Here is a 20,412-nt window from a genome sequence, read left to right on the forward strand (position 1 = left end):
TGCCTCACCCTATATTTATACATATCCACACCAGTGGCCTTTCAAACTAATTTTTTTATGAATTCCATCTTGAATGAATATGCATATAGAATAGAGAAATGCAACCGTTTTCTTTGTTTTCCAAATATAAATGTATTTTATTAATTGGGGAGCATTTCTGAACATTGTATAGGACGCTACAGAAAGACCTATCATCTCTCTCTTCTTTCATTTTTATACTTATTCCTATTTAAAGAATAAATTTGAACAGACCTTCTCATTACCAGTGCAGAGTCGGCTCGTTGCACTGACATTTCCATCACTGAATTTTGATAAAAGGGTGATGCTCCAGAAACCGGAGCAGCCCACTTGGGAACACCGGTCTGCACACCTGTGCCCTGTGGCCTCACTGTGTGCCAGACGGTGAGGCAGGGCCCCGGCCGCCCCGCAGTGGGCCTCACAGGGGGGCCCAAATGTGTCCTCACACCCCGTGGGGGCCCTGGCTGCGGGCAGTGACCAGCCCAGTGGACCCAGGTGACGGGACTGTGTGCAGAGGCCGTGGGTGTGGCCACCGGGAGCAGGTCAGTCACACCTGCAGGGCGGACTTGGTTCCCTGACTGCCCCTCGGAGGAGGCCCACAGGTCCCTGCCAAGCCTCAGTCATCGTCCGTCCCACAATATATCACACCAACACTCATTTCGAAATGGCTTACTAGCAGCTTCTGCTGATAAGCTATGATTTTCTTCCAGAACGCCGACTCGGGGGCCTCTGGCTCCCCGTACCGGTGTGTGTGGACCGAGCGGAGCTTCTGCCTGCCCTTCTCGTCCTTGACCTTCTCCTCTTTCTCTCCGTCTTCTCCACTGTGGATGCACGAGTGGACATGAGTCATCCGGGAACGGAAGGGCAAACAGGTTTTGTGCCAAAACAGACAATGGAACAGATATTTAAATCACAGTTATCACTTTAAAAGCCTTCTTTTCCAATAAAATACAACACTCAGAATTTCAGAATTAGGGGTTGGATTTCTATTATTGTGGCCTCCTGCAGATGAGCAATTCCGTGAAGTTCAAATCTAAAGGGCATGTCACAGGCGGGAAGTGCCTTTGTATCTGCACACAGCACATTTCCTTCCAATTGTGCCACAGAACATTTTACTGAAAGGACAATAACCAGCAAGACTTACAATGTACCTTATTTTTAAATTACAACTCTAATGGTCAGTCTTTGATGCTGACTAGCCTTTAGGACCTAACAGCAAAGACATATATATGCATTTGGCTGTTCACATGTATGGAGGATGTCAGCATATTAGTTTTCCAGATAATAATGAAATTAGAAGCACTAAAACTTGATACACAAACCCCTTTAGCTGAAAAATACCAATCCTCCCTGAAAGCTCTTTATGGACACGTGCGCTCACATATCCAAACCCATATATACACCACACACACGCAGCCTGTCCGCTGGGAACTTTCTCTAATAGTGTCTTTAATGGTCAGTGTCCGCACAAAGTGATGGTGCGCCCCGTCACATGCCTGAACCCCGCAGTGGCACTGACGTGGCCACGGTCACAGAGGGCCCAGCAGTGCCGGGCCATGACAAGGAGCAGGGCTGACCGCAGGATGCGGACAGAGGGAGCTGAGTGGAGGAGGAAAATTAAGTGCCATGTGCAAAAGTGCACCCCGGAAGGGGCACGGGCTGCTCAGGAGGTCGCCACGGCCCATGTCCAGGGTGTGAGGAAGAGGTTTACACTGCCCTCCTCCTTTTTTCAGGTCCATGCCAACTATGTCCGAGATTACCAATCAAGTTTTCCCAGTTTTTAAAGCTGTGCATATAAAATTAATTAAACCTGTGGGAAGGTGTAAGTTTCAGTGGGAGCAAGCAGCCGCTGCCAAGAGGACAGGATCCCTCTCCATCGCTCCCCTCCAGCTCTCCGGCTCCTATGGCTGCACCCCCCGCTGTGCCCCAGCTGTGGGTGGCAGGGACGCTGCGGAGGCCCACGCAGACCTGCTCAGTCAGCACCTCCGGCAGGCCAGGGGAGGGGTGGGTTTCTTGCGTGTGGCCCTGGCACTAGCTTTGAGGGACACAGTCCCCAAGGACCCTCAGTGACAGCCTTCAGAAAGTGTGTCTCCTCCCGCCTTTCTGAGCACAGAGTCACATGCACAGTGAGCGATAAACCTGAGCCCTCGGCCGGCCTGCCGTCTGTGAGCAACACAGGGCACCTCGGGGGCATCTGTGCTGCAGGACAGACACACGGCCAGATGGGACGGGAGGACCAGGCGACTGGCAGCACCTGTGCTAACTCTCCCAGCACTGGGGTCCTCTCGCTGAGCCTGTCCCCAGAGAAGACGGAAGGTCTCCAATCTGTCCCCTGGAGAGAAAATACAAGGGACCGAAGGAAAGTACTGGAAACCACACGTACTCGGCTTTTTCAGGTTCCGATTTGTTTTCTTCTTTTTCTTCCTTGTCCTCCTCTTTCACCTCCTGTTCCTTGAAAGTTGATGGGGAGAAGAAAAGCAAGTCACACGCCACTTCTGGATGCATGTAGGGAGCCCTGGGCCCCAGTGCCCTCTGTCTGGGTGGCGCCAGCGCCCTGTGCCCCCTCCGCAGCCCCACCTCCCATGGCAGGAGACGCGACCCTGCAGACACACCATCCTCACCCCATGCACCTGCTCACACCTCACTCGCCCTTCAAGGCCGGCCTGAGCCTCACTCTTAGGTCTCCTCTAGCAGTGCCCGAACCACTCTGACCTTCCACGCTCCATGCATATGGCCTTTGCCGTCTATGGCCTATGCCAGTTAACTTAGCAATTTTCTAGTTTTGTCGTGTTTGTTTTCTCTATCTCATAATGCTTTCGGGCAGTTTACAAGCACTGGACACAGCCTAGACTTCTCTGAACCCCTGGGTCCCCAGTGTCAGACTCGGGACAAACACTCAGGACATGCCTGGGGGTAGTATGCCCACTGCATTTCCCACTGTCACTTGGGGGAGTACCTGCCTTTCCACCTAGTATTGTAAGGTAATTCAATAATTTGTGGAGAGCCTTCAAAGGCTAGCTCTGCTGGCCAACCAGCCAATTCTCTCTGGAGACTCAGGTCCTGTGTTGAACACGCTCTGGCATGAGCCCCACACAGGTGGGAGCTGATCACCGGGGCCCGCCAGGGTCGAGCGGCGCTGTGGCTCAGAGACACCTCACCTGAAGCTTCTCCTGCACCTCGGGAATGGGCACAGGGTTGCTCATGAGGTCGCTGAGGCCCGCATTCGGGTTGTGAGGGATGAGTTTGTACTGCCCTCCTTCTCTCTTCAGGTCCAGGCCAAATATGTCTGAGAGGAGGTCACTTTCCTCCGCCAGCTCCTTCAGGTCTGTGAGGTCCTCCGAGGGCAGGGCGGCCTCCAGGGTCCTCCTCTCAGCCTCCTCCCCGTCGCCCCTCACCTCATCCTGCGTGGGGTCCGGCATGTTCGCCAGGAGCTCTGCCACTCTCATCTTCTTGGCGCCTTCCACCAGGCTGCCCCCCAGGAGCAGGCCACCCACGACGCGGGAGAAGCCACGGAGGACGCTGGCCACGAAGTGCGCGAGGCTGGTCATGATGCCCCAGTAGGAGGAGAAGAGGGCCGAGACCATGTCCTTCAGCGTCATCTTCTTCACCTTCTTCATCTGCTTCTTCAGGCTCTTCAGGCTGAGCATGCGCAGCAGGGTCAGGAGGTTGTACCTGAGGGCCAGCAGGGCTGCCTGGACGGTCAGGATGGAGAAGAAGCCCATCCCCGGGCCCTGCTCCTCCAGCCCCTCCTTCTCGCTCTCCTCCTTGCTGGCCGACCTCTCACTCAGGTCCGACTCCGAGATCTGGGCCGCCAGCTGCATCTCAAATATGGTGTCCTCGCAGAAGTTCACGAAGAGCTCCATCTTCTCCTTCTCGCCCCCCTCATTGACCACGTCGAAGATAAACTGCCTTTTGGACTCCTTGACCTGGGGCTTCTCCCACTGCGTCCGGCTGGACTCGCTGATCTCGAAGTAGACCCTCTCGATGCGCTTGGCGCTGCCCATGATCTCGATGCGGCCCAGGAAGGGCTGGAAGTAGTGGAGCACGCTGTCCGCCAGCTCCAGGAAGGTCTGCAGCCGCGTGTCGTTGGGCATGTGCTCCGAGAGGTTGGTCAGAAGGACGGCAACGTTGAAGCTGATGTCCTTCGCGGGTTCGTGGAAGCGTTTGACAAATTCCTCGTAGTCTAGGGTCTCGTTTTCATCTGTTTCCGCACAGGACAGAAGGAACTCCGTTTCCGACGGTGTGTAGTGCTTGTGGCTTTCCATGGCTTTGTGGAAGTCCCTCTTGGAAATGATCCCCTTGCCATCAGGGTCATATTCCTTAAATGTGTCAGAAGATGTCAAGTCCTTCAGTTTTAAGAACATGTTGAAGAACTTGAGGATCATCTCCACATTGTTGGAAGACTCCACAAGCATGTCGACCATCTGCTTGCCGATGGTCCCGTTGACGACGTTACCTGGTGGCAGAGAACGGCACTGGTTGAGAGTCAGCACACCTGGTAAGACCGGTGTCTGCAGAGAGAAGAGCAGCGCAGGGCTACAGACACCTGAGCCGGTACCTGTCGGTCCCCCAGCGTGTGGAGTCTCGGGAGAGTAAGTACCGTGTTACACAAAGACATGCAAACCACATTCACAGAGTCATCAGGCTGATATGCACAGACTGGGAACAATGCCAGCTTTCCCCTCAAATTGGTCAAACAAGCATCGTGCTTTAGGATAAAGAAAATGGGCAAACGTTTATATCCTAAAGCCAGAAACTGAAATCCACTCTCATGTTAATAATAAAAATGAGCATTTACACAGACCTTGAGGGCAGAAAAATCATTTGTCACACATGATATCTGATTGAATATTCGCAGGTCTGTATGGCAGGCACGTTTTACTCGTTCTGATTTTGCTGCTGAGGCGACCGAGGCTTAGCGAGGTAAGTTAAATTACCAAACAGGCCCCTGAGCACCGGTCACACACCCTTTCTGCTGCAAGACGGGAAGCATCCGCCTGCATTTCTTCACAGCACAGAACTGTCACAGTTAGACAATGGACGGCAGGTTGCCGATACTCGGGAGGGAGTTAGGTATTATCCCAAATGACAGGGCCGTGGAATGCCGTGAACGGAGTGTGCCACAGAACACAAAGGGCGACGGGGAAGGCTGCACAGTGAGAGGTCTGAGTGCCCTGGGAGGCGGGTCCGCCGTGGTCAGAGGCCACGAGCAGGCGGCATCCAGCCAGGTGCCCACCAGCTGAGCCGCCTAGGCAGAGCTCTCGGTCCCTCTGCACTGCAGGGTCCTCAGGTGCAAAAGTGAGGACACTACAATCACACTCACACACCTGGTGTCGGGGAAATCAGTGCTTAAACTGGGAGCTGGCATGCTCTAAGTGGTTCATTTTAAGTTGTCGTTGCTATTACTTGGACTAACATTTGACCGCAGGTCATGGAGAGAGACCCTGTGCTGGGGAAGTGAAGTGGCCACTGCCCACTAGGGGTTGGTGTGAGTGCCCCTCTGTGCAGCCTGGGCCAGCATAGCTGTCCTCCACTGTCAGAGCGCAGTGCACAGGGCAGGGCGGCCCCAACAGAGAGACCAAAGTGAGGGCAGGGCGGGCCACGTCAAAGCGAACATCTTTCAGTCACTCTGGCCACATTCACAAGATCTCACTGAATCTCCACATCAGTCTCCCATTATCTCCACTTCACAGAGGACGTTGAACTTGAATGCGGACTTGTCCGAGGCTCGGACAGCAGGCTGTGGGAAGCAGGATGGGAACGCCGGTGGGGGAGCCGAGGGTCAAGCCCTCAACCACTGTGCTGTCTGCCTGACTCAGGAGAGAAAAGCGATGGCAAAGAAAAAAAGGAGAAAAACCGAGAGGCCTGTGGAGGGGAGGGCGGGGCTGCCCCTGCAGGGCGGCACGCGAGGACCGTGGGGCTCTCGGCTGTCAGCTCAGCGCAGCCACCGCAGGCCGGAGTTCACCTGAGTGTCTCGTTCCCTGACGACACACCGCACCTGCCCGTGCCACCTGCCAGGGCGAGGTCTCTCTAGGGGGCACCCCGGAAGGAAAAGTGGTGAGGTGCCACAGGTCTCACTCCAGACATATAAACTGAGATGCACAGCACTTCTCTTGTTTAAAGACACACTTGAGAAAAGACAGTAAAGCCCCCAATAAACCCAGGCACTTGTCATATCCCGGTGTGGACGTTTCCCTCTTTGCTGCATGCAGAAACACGGATCCTTAAAAAATAAAGGCCCCTTGGATGCGTATGATGCAAAGGAATGCCCATAAAGGAGAGTCAAATACCTTCAAGCATGGACAGCAGCATGACCACCATGTCCTTCTGGAGGTCCATGAGTTCTTTCAACAGCTCGATTTGACTGGAGTCCTGGAAATATTAACACAGTGCGTCTGAGAGAGGGCGCGAAAACCCTGCAGAGCGCCGGCCTCCCCAGGGAGAGCCCTGCTCCACCGCAGCGCCCACCGCAGCGCCCACCGCAGCGTCACAGCAGGAAAGCCAGCTGCCAGCACACCACTCACTAAAAATATGCCCCTCAGCACTGGAGAGCACCTGCAGTAGATGCCAACCCCACCTGCTGATGTGGTCACGTGGACGTGGGGCCCGACAAAGGCGGGGCTGGGTGGGGTGGGGGTAGGGGCAGGGGCGGGGCCTCCACAAGCGCAGACGCAGGTGCCTCTGCACAGTCCACCCCTCTGGTGCCTGAAAACTCTCTACAGCACTTGTTTTTTCTTCTAACTTATTATACAAAATGGTATATATTTTATAAACATTAACTTACCTGGAAAAAAATAAGCATATAAGTGATATGAGGTAAACTCACATATGTAAGTCAAACCAAAAATGGACGAGCATTACCTACATTCACAGTGTACAACGTACCTCATTTCTAAGTTTTATTACACCCTCTGATAATTTCCCTGTTAAAATTGCCAGGGTTTCTTCATTTTTACTTTTCACCATGAATACACTATCTTACATGGATACGCTGCGTCTCCACAGCCCTGTGCTTAGGTCCAGGGCCTGGACGTGTGAGCATGCTTCTGTCTACCCCACAGCCCCCGGGGTTTGCCACCCAGGAAGCTCCAGTTCCACGTTGCTGGAAGAATGAGACTTTTACCCTCCAAACAGTTGAGACCTCCACCGAGTCTGCAAACTGAGCAGCAGCAGCATCTCGGCATCAGGCGCCAAGAAAATGTGGAAGTGCGTCAGAATGGGACCTGTCGGGCGAGCACACAACTGGACGGTGACGGGATTCTCCCCGCCCAGCACAACCCGGGCCTCTGTCCACGTTGGGCTGCAGAGACTCGGACACGTGCTCACACAGCGCCAACCAGCTGGAGGCCTCGGCCCCGGGGTGGCTGAGCCCCGCTCCAGGGGCCTGTCTGGGAGAGCTCAAGGCTGCCAAAGATCTACGTCAGTCAGCTGACTCCCGCGGTGTCTGTGGGCAGGCAGCAGCCTACCTTCCGTGACTGCCCTCTGGGCAGCTCGGCTCGGGGACTGGCCCCGGCTCACGCTGCACTCCCCAACGCTACGGGGCCCCTGCTCCCCTCCCCCTCACTCTCCCTTTGTAAGGCACAGCCACCCAATGTACAAATCCAAGTGGAGCTGAGCTCACTCCGGACCCTCTCCCCTGCTGCAGGTGAAGATCTGTCCTGACCGCTGGAGCCAGCCCAGCTGGCCGGCCTCTGGCGCTGCGCTCCTGCTGCAGGCCGGGCGCAGGTGTGAGGGTCCGCACTCGGCACGGGGAAGGAGGCTCAGGGAGGACGGAGTGGGCCCACGCTCACAGGACAGGTGAGGGCCAGTCTTCTGACCTGGAATGCAGCATTCTTCCCTCCACCCAGCACCTGGCAGGTACTAGGCCCTGACAGATACATCAGCACTCACTGCAAAACTCACCACTGCAAAGGAACACTTTGCCCAAGACTTAGAGCAACAATTGTTTCTATTTGTGTGTCTCTCAGTTTCAAATGAAATGGACACAGTAGTGAGGAAACCATGTCGACATGTTCAACATGCACTCTCAAATTAACAGTAAAACATGGTAGACAATCTTATCCTTGTAGTTACTTTTCTCTTTGACTTTCATGAAGTTAAACCTCTTGACTAGTGGGGTGAAAGCCATCCATTGAGAACTGCGTGTTTAGAAACCAGAAGAAAATCCGGTCCCTTCGGCAAGGGACTTGCTGCAGGTCTGAAATCCTTCCCCACTGTCAGTGGGGGAAGGGGCTTCCAGGAGTGACCACAGAGGGGGCGAGGGGGGCTATGACGGGACACGACACACTCAGAGCAGAGGGACTGAACTCCTTCATGTCCCCACATGTGCAAGTCTGTAAGGTCTCTGGTTCTCAGGTGGAGTAACAGCTCCCCTCTATTCTCAGCTTGCATAAAATTATTCTATTTATGAAAACATTGTTTAATGCACAGGGAGAGGTGTCAAGGGAAGTAATCTACGCATGGCTGTGTTCAAATGAGGGGACGCATGCCCGGTCTGCCTGAGACCACCAGCTCATACCGCCATGGAGATGCCGGGGGCGGGGGCGCCCTACCTGCGACAGCTTCATCTGCATGTGGGCGAACACGTGGAGGAAGCCCACGACGGCGTCCCAGAGCCGGCTGTGCGCCAGGCTCTGCTGGTTGCCGGTGCAGGGGCCCTGCGGGGAAACACACCAACGGTAAGGGAAGATCGGCGTCTCTTACCACCACACGTCACCGGGAAAGAGAACCCAGTGTGGGAGAAAGGTGAGCAGCAAGGACAGAGAACAGTTCCCTTGGGAGACAGGCACACTCTCCTTCAAAACGTTTAACACGATCAATCCCAAAGAGCTCCTCAAGGGTTTTCAGTTCTGTTTCTGTATAAATCATGAAACACTGACAAGAATGGTGAATGATTTCATTTTGTCTGGCGTGGGTTCCCCTATCGGGGGTCGGGGGGCTGTGCAGTAACATCAGTCAGCACATGCTTCCTCGTCTGCCTGAGAAGAGCCTGAGTCGCCTGTGGACCAGGAGCAGCACCTCTTGCTGTGGCCACTGGCCTGGGCAAAGCGCTGACGCAGCGGCGGGGAGCCTCGTCGGGCGTCCTTCACAGAGCAGCTGCTCTGCCAGCCATGCAGCCGTGGGTGCTTCAGAGGACTGCTCACCAGTGTGGGTGAGAAAAGGGTTCTGTAATAAAGCTGACGCCCTCAGGGTCAGGGAGATCCGATGATATAGCCCCGACTGAGCAGGTCCTAGTGGGGGTCACACCCCAGGCCAGGGACTTCTTCCGAGCGAGGCTTGTCTCCCCGCAGGCCAGCCGTCCGCTGTTTGCTCCTGAATCTCGGGGAACACACCTCTGCAATGCCAGGAGGGATCCTCTTTCCCAGGCCCCTCTGAGGCTTCGCTACCCTGTACTGCAGCCCCTGCCTCTCCTTCTCCCACCTCTATGTACTCTTCCTCAAGTTCCCCTGAACCCCAAGTGTATAAAAGAACTGCAAAACTGGTGTTCTCCAGAGCACTTGAGATCTTGCTCCTGAGCATGCATTGTCTGTTTGGTGCAAAGAAACTCTTAGAAAATTTTTCTACAGATTTAGACAATTCTTTTATCAACATTAGTCTTAGCTTTACAAGGGCAGAGCCCGAGACAATCCACAGGTCCCTGCTCTGCTCTCCAGGCCTCCACCACGGCCCGCGGCCACAGGCAGCCCCTCCACCACAGGCTATGGCCATGGGCAGTCTCCCTCCACCACGGCCCACGGCCACGGGCCATGAAGGCTGTGCTGCTGCAGGCAGAAGACTTGCACACAGACAATGTCTAGTTTTACTCCCCAAATAAAAGTGTATAACCTCAAAGTTTTGTGAACATACCCATATCAACCAGAAAAGTAAGTAACAGGGATTTTATTTTTCTAAAGCAGCTCTTCATTTCCCATTAATTCATGCCTTTATTCAAGTGACTCACAGTAAGTTTGAATCAGAGCCCACACTAAGACATCAGACTGCTCTAGGGAGAGTGACTGGAAGAGGTGACGGCACCATAGACGCTGACAAGATGCTGATGCCGGAACCTGCCCCATCTCAGCTCCTGCTGAGGCCTGCAGCTTGGGACAGCGTGCTGTGATCAGGAGCTGAGCGGGTCTTCCACCCCAAGGCTAAGAATGGCTGAGGCTGAAAGGGGAGCTGCTGGGGAGAGTCCTCGGGCAGGCCTGACCGGCCACCCCTGCCCAGTGCGGGGGGTCGGAGCAAGGGGGAGGGCAGGCTGCTGCTCCAGACTCAGACCAGGGACAGAGGAGACCGCTCAAGAACGAACCCAAGTCGGGCACCCCAGGTCTGGTGTGGGATTGTGTGGAAGACAGAGTGTGACAAAAAAAGATGTTTCTTTTATGGGCTACTCGGGAGGGAGCCACCCTGCCCAAACATTGCCCCAGGAGACTGTCCAAAAGGGCAGTGTGATTCCAAGGCGGACAGGCCGCCAGATGCAGTCTGTGGAATGGTTGGAAACTGGGTGGGAAAAGAGGCATTTCCAGGCCCTGGACACAGCCAGGGGCAGGTGCCTGCAGGGAGATGCCTCCTCCCACTGGTACCTTCCCAGGGAGCCTGAGGCTGACCCTGGGGGATTGGGGGGAGGGCGGAGCATGCCCCCCACCCCCCAGGCCTGTCCACAGGAGGGCTCGAGGTCGGCCTGAGGGTGAGAGTGGTCTTTACGGTGGACACTGCACTGCCACCGCAGTGAGACTCTGCCAGGGAAAAAGCGCCTGGGGGAATTTTTCTAGCTGAGAGTGGCCAGTGCACAAGCTCCACTGGGAAACTGGTCGAGACCCGGCCCACAGGGCGGTCCGGAGGGGGAGTGCTGAGGAGTCAGGCCGCGTGGGCCTCGAGGGCAGTACATTCAGCCATCTGGTGGACCCAGCGTGGGGCTTTCACAGTGACCGGCAGCCCCGTCGGGCTGTGGGGGGGGCTCCGGCTTCACAGCCACGGACCTCTGGGGTTTCCCTGGCGTCGAGTCCAGGCTGGTGCCGGGTCACTGAATGCCACACGGCAACACTTCTGTGTTCTGGCTCCACAGAAGCCCATGCTGTGGGGAGCTGCCGGGATTGCGTGGGGGGGCTCTTTGTGACCACGCTGTGTGGCTAAAATTGCTCCAAAATAAGTTTTATTAAAGTATGTACTTCAGAAGTGATTAATTTATATAACATACACAAACAAGGGAGAATGAGAAGTTAAAAATAAACCAGCCATACCCCATCCCTGTCGTCTCTTGCGTGTTCACACGGACGAGTAGAAATAAAGAACTTTGCACTAGTGAAAGATTAAGGATGCTTGTAGTTTTATGTAAATTCAGGAATCTGACTTACATTAGGAATTAAGAAAGCCCAGGCCTAGCTGAACAGGCATAGAAGTTTTATTTATCACCTAGAAACCATTTTCCTAACGGTTTCTGTAAAATTCCATGGCTGGCTAATGTCATCAGTTGATCGTATTAAATCAGAACATTTCACACTGAATGAGAATAATATCTTTCCAGACTCGGACGAGGACATTGAGGCTATAATGCAAGCCGGAGAGATAAGGCAACAGGAACAGGAGCGAACTGAAACGGATTTAAAATTCACTTTGATTTGATCAGAAGAAAAGTTATTAGAATTATCCTCTGCAGCTCTTCCATTTTGAAATGCTGAAACTGGGGTCCTCTTCTCTGCCCAGGGGGAGCACAGAGTAAGTGCAATACTTCCAGGGCAGGAGCAGAGCCCCCCGCCCCCCGACCCACTGAGCCCCTCCTGCACTCAGCCACCTTGCAGCCCCAGGACCTACGCGGACTCCGACTCCGGGGAACAGCTGCTACATTTACGTAACTCTCCCTGACAGGATCATGCTAGTCTAAGGCAGCGAACCACAAACCCCTCCCCCGTCCACGCATGTGGCATCCCAGGCCTGGCGGCTCACCGACCAGAGCACTACTGTCCATGCAGACGGAAGACGGGAAGGACAGAAGGCAGACTGGCCTTCTAGGACACAGCAAAGTTTTGCTGGTTGAAAAAACCCCAAATTTTATAAAATATTTTCAAAATCTGCAGGATAAGACAAAGTTAGCCTAAAGAGAATATAAAGCAAGCCAGTGTTTAAAATGGAACTTTACCTGTATCATCATGATTATGTTACATGGCTACACACACACTGAAGTGAGGTTGATAACTACTCATCTCTTTTTCATCAAGTGTCCCTGAAACCCTCTCCTCACTTTTACTGCAAGGCCGTGGAGAGCAGCCTAATGCCCGCCTGCCCTTAACACGCCCTGAGAGCTTGGTTCACACTGCGGAGGAGCGAGTGGTGCCCCGGTCTGCCAAAGGGCAAAGCAGGCTCCTTCCGTGTAAACTCACATCTCGGCCTGATCTGTCCCTCAGCCTCATCTGGCCAAGCACCTGCAGGCAAGGGCCTTCAGAGATGGGATGACGGCTGGGACACACGTGCGGCACCTTGCACTGTTCCTCGGAATGCCAGGCTGACCAGCGGACTCTTTCTCTGTCCACGTAGCAGAACCGTGTAAACGTTTACCTGAATGTACTCCGTGAGGGTGTTGAAGACCTGTTTTGCGACTTGGATGGCTTTGGAGAAGTTCCGCTGCCCTTGCTCGTCAATGACGTCTTTCCCCGAGTAATACCAGTAGAAGTCACTGATGGATTCCTGTGGGAGAGAGGGGCTGGGTGAGGCACGTTCTGCAGCTGTCGCTGGCCTGTCCAGGTCTGGAGTCTCTCGTAGGAAGTCACCTTATGTAAGAGATTGGGAAGTGAACAGAAACACCTGTGAGGGAAACACCATTCCTAACACTTTTCCCACGAAGCAACGTGGCAGCGTCCTCCCCCTAGATGTAAGTAACTACTGGAGAGAAGCAGCAGAAATCCTAGCTTCACAGCCTTCTGTCTCTGATGATCTTGAACTTCGCAAACACAAGGATTCAGAAGATTAATGCACATTTATCCCTCGATCAGTTAGATGTTTTCTGTGTCAGCACAGAAACTAGGCCAGTCATGGTGTGGTATTTTTGGGGTGATAGACATCTGGCCTCCTGTTTCTCCAACAAAGCTGCTAACATTTCCCCGGTGAGAACACCGATGTCCCCGCCTCTCGACTGCCTCTGGGGACCCTGGCTGGACTGCTGGTAAATACCAACAACTGTAAGCAAACATCTAAGTAAGATCAGTCTCTCCAGACAGGGTGTTTTCAACCATCACGTGCATTCTGAAGGAACTGCAGTCAGCTAAATGAATAACACAATTTAGCCTCGTGTGCCAACTACATTTGGATTTCGAGACGGAAAGTAAAAAAAATTCACACGTTTTCAGCAATTCTTCTTAATGTGCACGTATGCTTCAAAAATAGGTGTTTTCCCCCACTAGGCTTTAAGTAAACAAATGTTCAATTTTACACACTCAGAAATTTAGGGAAAAAACGAAGTCTGTGTGGTTTTCCCAAGCATGATCCTGGCCCACCTACAATGCACAGGCCCTCCTTGTCCAGGGGACCTCCACCTGCAGACGCAGTGCTACAAACGTGGGAAAGATGACCGTGACATCAGAGGCTTTCTAAACTGAGTGGGCGTCAAGCTGAACTTTGAAATTAATTCAAATACTAGGATAGCTGGAGAGGCCTGGCGTGGGGTTGTGGAATCTGAGCACACAGGTAGTCTGAATGAAGCCTTTCTTGCCCATTCCTAGGAAGGTTTTAAACGTTCTTCTCCCATTTCTCTATCAACTGCAGAAAAAGCACAGCATGTAAGTGCTTCACAAAATGAAAATAAAATTCAAAATGCCCTCAAGTTAAAATATGTAGGGAAAAATCTGCACTTACAGAAAGAAAATAATGAGCAAAGTAGAGCCGGGATCAGGGACGGAGAGACAAAGGCAGCCCTGCTCCCAAAGGCTGATCGAAGGCGAAACCCCTGACTAGTCACGAACCAGACACACCACGGCCTGCCAGCCTGACAGGTGAACCCGCCGTGTTGTCCAGCTCAGCAGCCCTCCCTCTTGCCACGGGCGGCAGGTACCTGAACCCGCAGCAGGTAGTCCACGGTGGAGATGATGATGTTGACAGTGGTGTTGTTGCCGGTCTGCGTCCTCAGATAGTTCTGAAAATCTACACGAGACCAAAAGATGCCATTGAAACTCACTCCAACATTTAACATGACTTGTCACTTGAACAACTCTACCAGCAGATGACGTCTCCAGCAAAACTGCTGTGGCTAAGAATAGATTTAATATGACACAGTTCCTATTGCCCACAGAAAGCGAGCGGCTCCCCATAAGCCTATCCGGGCACTCCCCAGAACAGAGACGCTCAATTCTGTCTGGGGGGGGGCGCGGCCAGCGCAGTTGCTGACTCCTCACTCTAGGGACCTGCACAAGGGGCTGAGAAAGGATCCCGCCTTTTAGAGACAGTGATTACACTACTCGGTAACCCTTTCTCGTGTTTAAAAATTACTGGTTTACTTTTTAAAGTTGTTGTTCAATTACAGTTGTCCCCATCCCCCCCATTACTCTCCCCTGCCCTACCTGCCTCTCCCCCTCCCACATTCAATCCTCCCCCTCCCCACCCTGTTGTCCTTGTCCATGGGTCCTTTATACCTGTTCCTTGACTTGGCCCTGCCCCTTCTTACCCCTATTATCTCCCCCCCCCCCGCCCCGATCACTGTCATCAGTCTGTTCTTTATTTTGTTTCCATGTCTCTGGTTCTATTTTCCTCACTTGTTTTTTTTGTTGATTAGGTTCCCTTTATAGGTGAGATCATATGGTATTTGTCTTTTCTTCCTCAGGACTGTGGCTCAGTGATGGGGAAACAGAGAGGAAATCTCCACCCCACTCCCGCCCCCGCCCAGCCCCCCATAGGATGCAGCAGCAAGGCAGAGCTGGGTCCCTCAACAGTGGGCAGAAACATGACAGTCAGGGATGCCGTGGGTACCTTCCCCAGGTATAGAGAAGGGGCACAAGGGAGCAAAGCTACATGTTTCTCTACATCTTTTCCACCTGCTGACTGTCTCCTGTAACCTAGGGGCAACTCGTGAGAACTAGTGAAATGGCTACGAAGGACTCTGAAGCAGCAATGCAGCATGCGACAAGTTACAGGGCCAGTGACTGCCCACAGCCCGATGCTTAGGGGTGGGCTGCGGGCTGCGGGCTGCACGGAGAAGCCGATCAAGGAACTGACAGCCTCTGTCATTACCGGCTTCAAGCCCGGATACCTGGGAACCACCGCCCCGCCTCAGGTCTCACGAACCTGAGTTGTGTCCCTCACAGAGCAGTTGCAGGAAGCGGAAGAGGTCACAGGTGAACTCGTCATCCTGAAGAACCTTCTCTCCTGCAGAGAAGTGCAGACGTTATTAGCTGCCTGAGCGAGCGTGCCCACCCACCGTCCCCACCTACACCACACTTGCACGTGGGTCTAGCACGGTTCTGAACGGCCGCAGTCATGGGTCATGGCCACTCCTCTATCTGAAGCCCATACGGCCATGCGCTTGGCAGATAGATGCACGTTTTCTTTGTCAGAAAAGAACATTTGAATCTTGACACTCAAGATTTCTCTCTGTTAAAAGTAGCAGCATGGGTTTGGCAACATTTTAGAAACAACCTGAAGATTTAAGCTTTTTTTTTCTTTCTTTTTTTTAAATAGATGTGTACAGAAATGATTTCTGCATCTAGCACAAATGTTAAAGTTAAAGCTGCACACTCCGCATGATTAAAAACTAAGTATATTGGCTGGGTAAGGATGACGCCACAGAAAGGGCTCAGGTGGTCTACCTAACGTTCCAATTTAATGTGTCTTTGTCACAAACTACTCTGAAAGCAAAAACACAAGAAACAAACAAACAAAAACCAGCACCACACGAATGCGAGTTGATTTTAAAAGCAAAAAGTGTCAGTGAAAAAAATGTTCAACATATGAGGGTATGCTCTGGAATCTAAATTAGTTTAGAAAGCAAAATGAGAAAAAATGTTGTCTGGCACGTGAATGAATGTACTTATGCACTGAAAAATAATAATAGGTTCTGGGCCTGGAGGTACTTTGGGTCAAAAAGAACACAATGTGATGGTCACGTGTCCACGGGAACGGACGTGGGGATGGCAGAAATGACAGCGCTGATGGACTTACCAGTCTGCAGTCTGTGACTTTCAAAGTGACAGGCTTCATACAATGGAAGGGTTAGGAGGCAAAACCATTTTGAAAACTAATGTAAACATTTAAAAAAGTACATGATATCACTGCACTGGTGCCCCTGTGAGCCTGTAAGACATGATCTTTGGTGACCAGGTTACAGCCACCAGGTGCACCAATCGGCCCCGTGGCAAGTTCACGAGCTAAATGCACATCGTTCTGATTCTCGTTACTTGGCTGACGAGCCCGTCCCTCGGTGTTTAGTTCATGACACCACAGGAAAGGGGACCAGTCTGGGCTGATAAACTGCACTGCTCACTGATAACGCTCAGTATCATTTCATGAGCTATTTCAATCAGAAGTCTTTAAAATGATCCTTAAAATATTAGCAGTTGGTTACATAGAGTTATTGATTCTTGTGAGCCCATCTAAAATGCTTTTTCCCCAGAAAATCAAATCAGTAAACCATGTACATACCCTCAGTTTTCATATATTCAATGTGGAATGAGTGACCCTCAATAGAAAGTGCTCAGAACAGCTGACATGGAAATAAATACCACGCAGTCTACCCGTGGACCTGAAAACGCCCAGCACGCCACACGCTCGTTCACAGCATAAGGCTTGGCCACTGCTGGCAGGCACAGTGTCTTCTCGACTGTGCACACATACCAGTAACCTCACGCACGCGAGGGCACGCTGCATGCGGCAGAGCGGTGTGGGACGGGAAGCTAAAGCCTCTGTCCCCGGTGAACCAGGTACAAAGGGGTGCAACGCACACATTTGCATCTGGTTAAAATGCTGCCACGGCCCATGCTGCAGGGAGGAGGGCAGCCAGACAGGGGTGATGGCTTTATGTCTGCAGGAGGCACGGGAGAACAGCCCACGTGGTGACAGGTGTGACAGGAAGTGCCCCGGACGGTGGACACTGGGGTTAATGACAAGTAATGAGATGGAGTGACATGGAGGTGGAGGTGCTCTTACCTTCGTAAAATGGGGTTTGTGATGGCTGCATGATGCCCGACATAATGGCTGCGAAGGGCTTCCCTTCGCCTTTGTCTAGTTACAAGGGGCTGAGACTTTCTAATTCCGTAACAAAGGGGGAGTTACTGCAGTGTCACTGCTGATGACAAGTTGGCTCTCTGTGCCTTAGTTTTCTCCCCTATTAAGTGAGGACAATGGGTACGGTCACCTCACTGGCTCTTCATCACCCACGTGACCGTTTTCTCAGTCATAGGAAGCTCAGTACTAGGAGCAGTGGCGGAAACACAACGTAAAGGAATAGCCTGCCCTCAGGTGGTAAGTGTAGTCACCTGAACATATTTAGAAAGTGTGTTTGTATTTTCAAAAACCCGTCTTCATTTTACTGGACCAAGATATTCTTAAAAATATAAATTCTCACTTTGAAATAATGTTAGGTAGACTTTATTTATTCAAGTGGACACTAAATACTAATTTCTACTTCAGAGATCTAACAAAAGTAATATTCTTGAAGACCACTGTCCTAACTCACAATAGGTTTACCCCATTAAAGTCTTTCCTTAGAGTAGCCATGGTCACAGATCCAAGTTTGTGGTCTTATGTCCAGACAAAGCTTGGTTTAATTGTTCTTAACTGTTAAAAACTAATTGTCAGTAGTCATCAATAAAATAACTGGAGCAAGCAAAAAGACCACCTAGTGTGCATACGAGACAGAACAGGACAGAGTTGAGAGAAGGGAGCGCCCGTGGCTGCAGCCTCGCCCACAGCAGCGTCCACAGGGCTGCAGAGCACAGAGGGCGAGGACCAGGGAGCGCAAGGTTGGTCCCGTCGGGGCCCCTCACAGCCATGGGGGTGATTCGCATCACTGATCTTTAGAGGGCTGAACTATCTACTTCGTGTCATGCATGCAACACTGAAGAATTAGGGCCAGCAAGGTTTTTAAATAGTGACAAGTCTGGTTTCTGATTCCACATGGCCGGTTTCAATGTCATTGCTTAAATGGCCCAAACACGGCTACTCAAAGGGCTTTGCAACTCAACCAACAGTGGCCCACAGCCAGTGTCTGGGCAGTGACTGGTGTGCTAGGCACTGTGCTAGGAACGTTTTCTCACTGTGTCATCTCAGGTGCACAGCGATCCCAGGGACGTGCATCCCATCCTGTGGTGCAGTGAACACCTGAGAAATTCAGGAGCTTGACTAATGGCCTCCAGCTGTTAACTGCAGGTCAAGGGTTTGGACCCAGTGAACTTGAACAAACACTCATCAAGAGTCCCCTTTATGCCAAGCACCCTGTGAGGTCCTGGGGATTACAGACTAACGGACGTGACCTCCAGAGTCCACAGTCTCACGGGGGAGGCGAGCGATGACAGATCACTTCAGTATTACAAGGCCTTTCCGGTCCCACCAGTCCACAGTTTCTAAACTTCACGAAGGCCTCCTGAGTAACGGGCGCGGTCTCTGGCCAGCAACCTTCGACCACACGCTGGATGCTACTTAACGAGTGAGCTCCTGATTGTTTTCGTCCATTCTAGAAGCCCAGGAACACATCTGCTAGAACTGTGGCTTCAGAGAAGCTGCTTTACCTCCGAGCCTTTGTTCCATCCTGTGGGGCTTAGCAGTCCTGACCTCCCTACTCACAGGGCTGCTGGGGGAGTCAAATAGGTTCCAAAAGCAAAACTGCTTTGAAACGTGCAAATCACAACAAGAATAAATGTAAAGTTCAAGAAAACTAGATTTCTAAGTATAGAACTTCTATGGGCTGGAGGCATGATACATAATCTATAAATTCTATCAAGAGCAGAAATATAAATTAAGGCAACAACCTGACACCAGTGCATGAAGCGAACCCTTTTCCGAGTTCCGACCGCCATGTGAAATACATGAGGTATGCCCACGGCTGAGACGGAAGCAACAGCAGCTGTGGGGGGAACATCCCTTTGCCCTCAGATGCAATTTGTGATTTTTCCCCTGGCGCCTCCTCGCAGCACTCGGGACTCTGACTGCAGCCCTGGCTGTCCTCCCTCCATCCCACACATCAGCGTCCTGACTGAGCCTCCGCCTCCAGACTTGACCCTCGCCTCACACCCGGCTGTCCCCCACAGCGGGGAGCAACCCAGCCACCTTGACCCGCAACAAGACAGTGCACTCTCGAGAACTCCCTGCAACCCATTGGTCAAGGCACCTCAGCTCCCCACAGCCCTGAGGAAGCCCTGCTGGTCCCCCCTGCTGCTACAGCGCCCAGCCCGCTGGGCTCAGGACCTTGCTGAGAAATGGGAAATAACCTGCAGGGTGAGAGCATTCCACTGGACGTGTGCTGTGGGCACTGGATGCTAGGAACTGAATTCCAGTCAATCCTCACATGATCGCACTACCGCGTTAGTGACGCCCAAGGCCTCAGAAGGCCAGTGCAGATTCCTGGGCAGGAACAGAAGGCCCCTCACGGCCTCCCACCAACCACCCCTGCCCCTTCAGCCACGCTGGGGTCCATTCCTGACACGCTCAGTGCAGTTCTTCCGTCCTCTGGGGGCCTCTGTTTGCCTTCCTCTGCCCCAGGCCGCCCGACTCCGTGTGAGACCCTGCACCCCAGCAGCAGCCGCGCGACTCAGCTCCCCCACACGTGGAGCATCCTGCTGAGGCTGTTTGTTTACAAGCCTCTGGACACAACCCTGAGCTCCTGAAGAACCCCGGTGCCCAGGACAGTGTCTAGCACAGCACAGCCACTCACAGGACGTGAGCGCTCCGAGTGTCCTCAAGGAGAGCCCATCTGGGACAGTGGCAGAGTCTCATCTGGCCAGTGCCCCCAAACTGCTCCATCGTCCTCATGAGGAGTTCATAAAAAATGAGCACTCTGAGCTGCAACTCTCGCTGCAACACTACCAGTAAGAGCTGGTGCAGAGTCAGGAGGGTCCACTGGCAGCTAATGTGTTACATAAATTTTATGTAAACCAAGCAGTGTCTGGGGAATCAGATTGGCTCCCCAATTCCCTCTGCTCCAAAGGCCACGGCCAGGGCAAAGTGAGCAGCAGTGAGATGGAACATCTCCCCTCAGACCAGGAGGTCGGAGGGGAGGCAGGCGGCACGCTCGAGCTCGCCATGATTAACTGGGGTAACGAGGTTAAATGGCTCTGATGAAAAACAAATTAAAAATCCAAGGATGGGATGAAATTTTAAATATCCATACAGGTTTTGGTTTTTGTTTTTGTTTTTTTGCTTTGAATGCCATTATATGTTGAAAGAGAACACTTACAACTAAAAAACATACAGAGAAGACGACAAACGGATCACATGGCAAGT

At 52.5% G+C, this 20,412-nt stretch overlaps 1 protein-coding gene across 6 annotated transcripts in view; it reads right to left on the reverse strand.

The window, feature by feature from the left end:
* RYR2 (ryanodine receptor 2) overlaps positions 1 to 20,412 on the reverse strand; it is a 540,637-nt gene that overhangs the window by 42,096 nt on the left and 478,129 nt on the right. For all 6 annotated transcript variants that reach the window (XM_045860807.1, XM_045860777.1, XM_045860769.1 and 3 more), the window contains 8 exons: positions 15,265 to 15,345; positions 14,039 to 14,127; positions 12,550 to 12,678; positions 8,571 to 8,675; positions 6,309 to 6,390; positions 3,177 to 4,474; positions 2,402 to 2,469; positions 692 to 839 (listed from right to left, as the gene is read on the reverse strand). In XM_045860807.1, coding sequence (XP_045716763.1) covers positions 692 to 839; positions 2,402 to 2,469; positions 3,177 to 4,474; positions 6,309 to 6,390; positions 8,571 to 8,675; positions 12,550 to 12,678; positions 14,039 to 14,127; positions 15,265 to 15,345 — 2,000 coding nt within the window. The remainder of the gene's footprint in view (positions 1 to 691; positions 840 to 2,401; positions 2,470 to 3,176; positions 4,475 to 6,308; positions 6,391 to 8,570; positions 8,676 to 12,549; positions 12,679 to 14,038; positions 14,128 to 15,264; positions 15,346 to 20,412) is intronic.

This window comes from Phyllostomus hastatus, unplaced genomic scaffold, assembly GCF_019186645.2.
Source record: "Phyllostomus hastatus isolate PE091 unplaced genomic scaffold, TTU_PhHast_1.1 phas_contig_148, whole genome shotgun sequence".
Classification (NCBI taxonomy): Eukaryota; Metazoa; Chordata; class Mammalia; order Chiroptera; family Phyllostomidae; genus Phyllostomus; species Phyllostomus hastatus.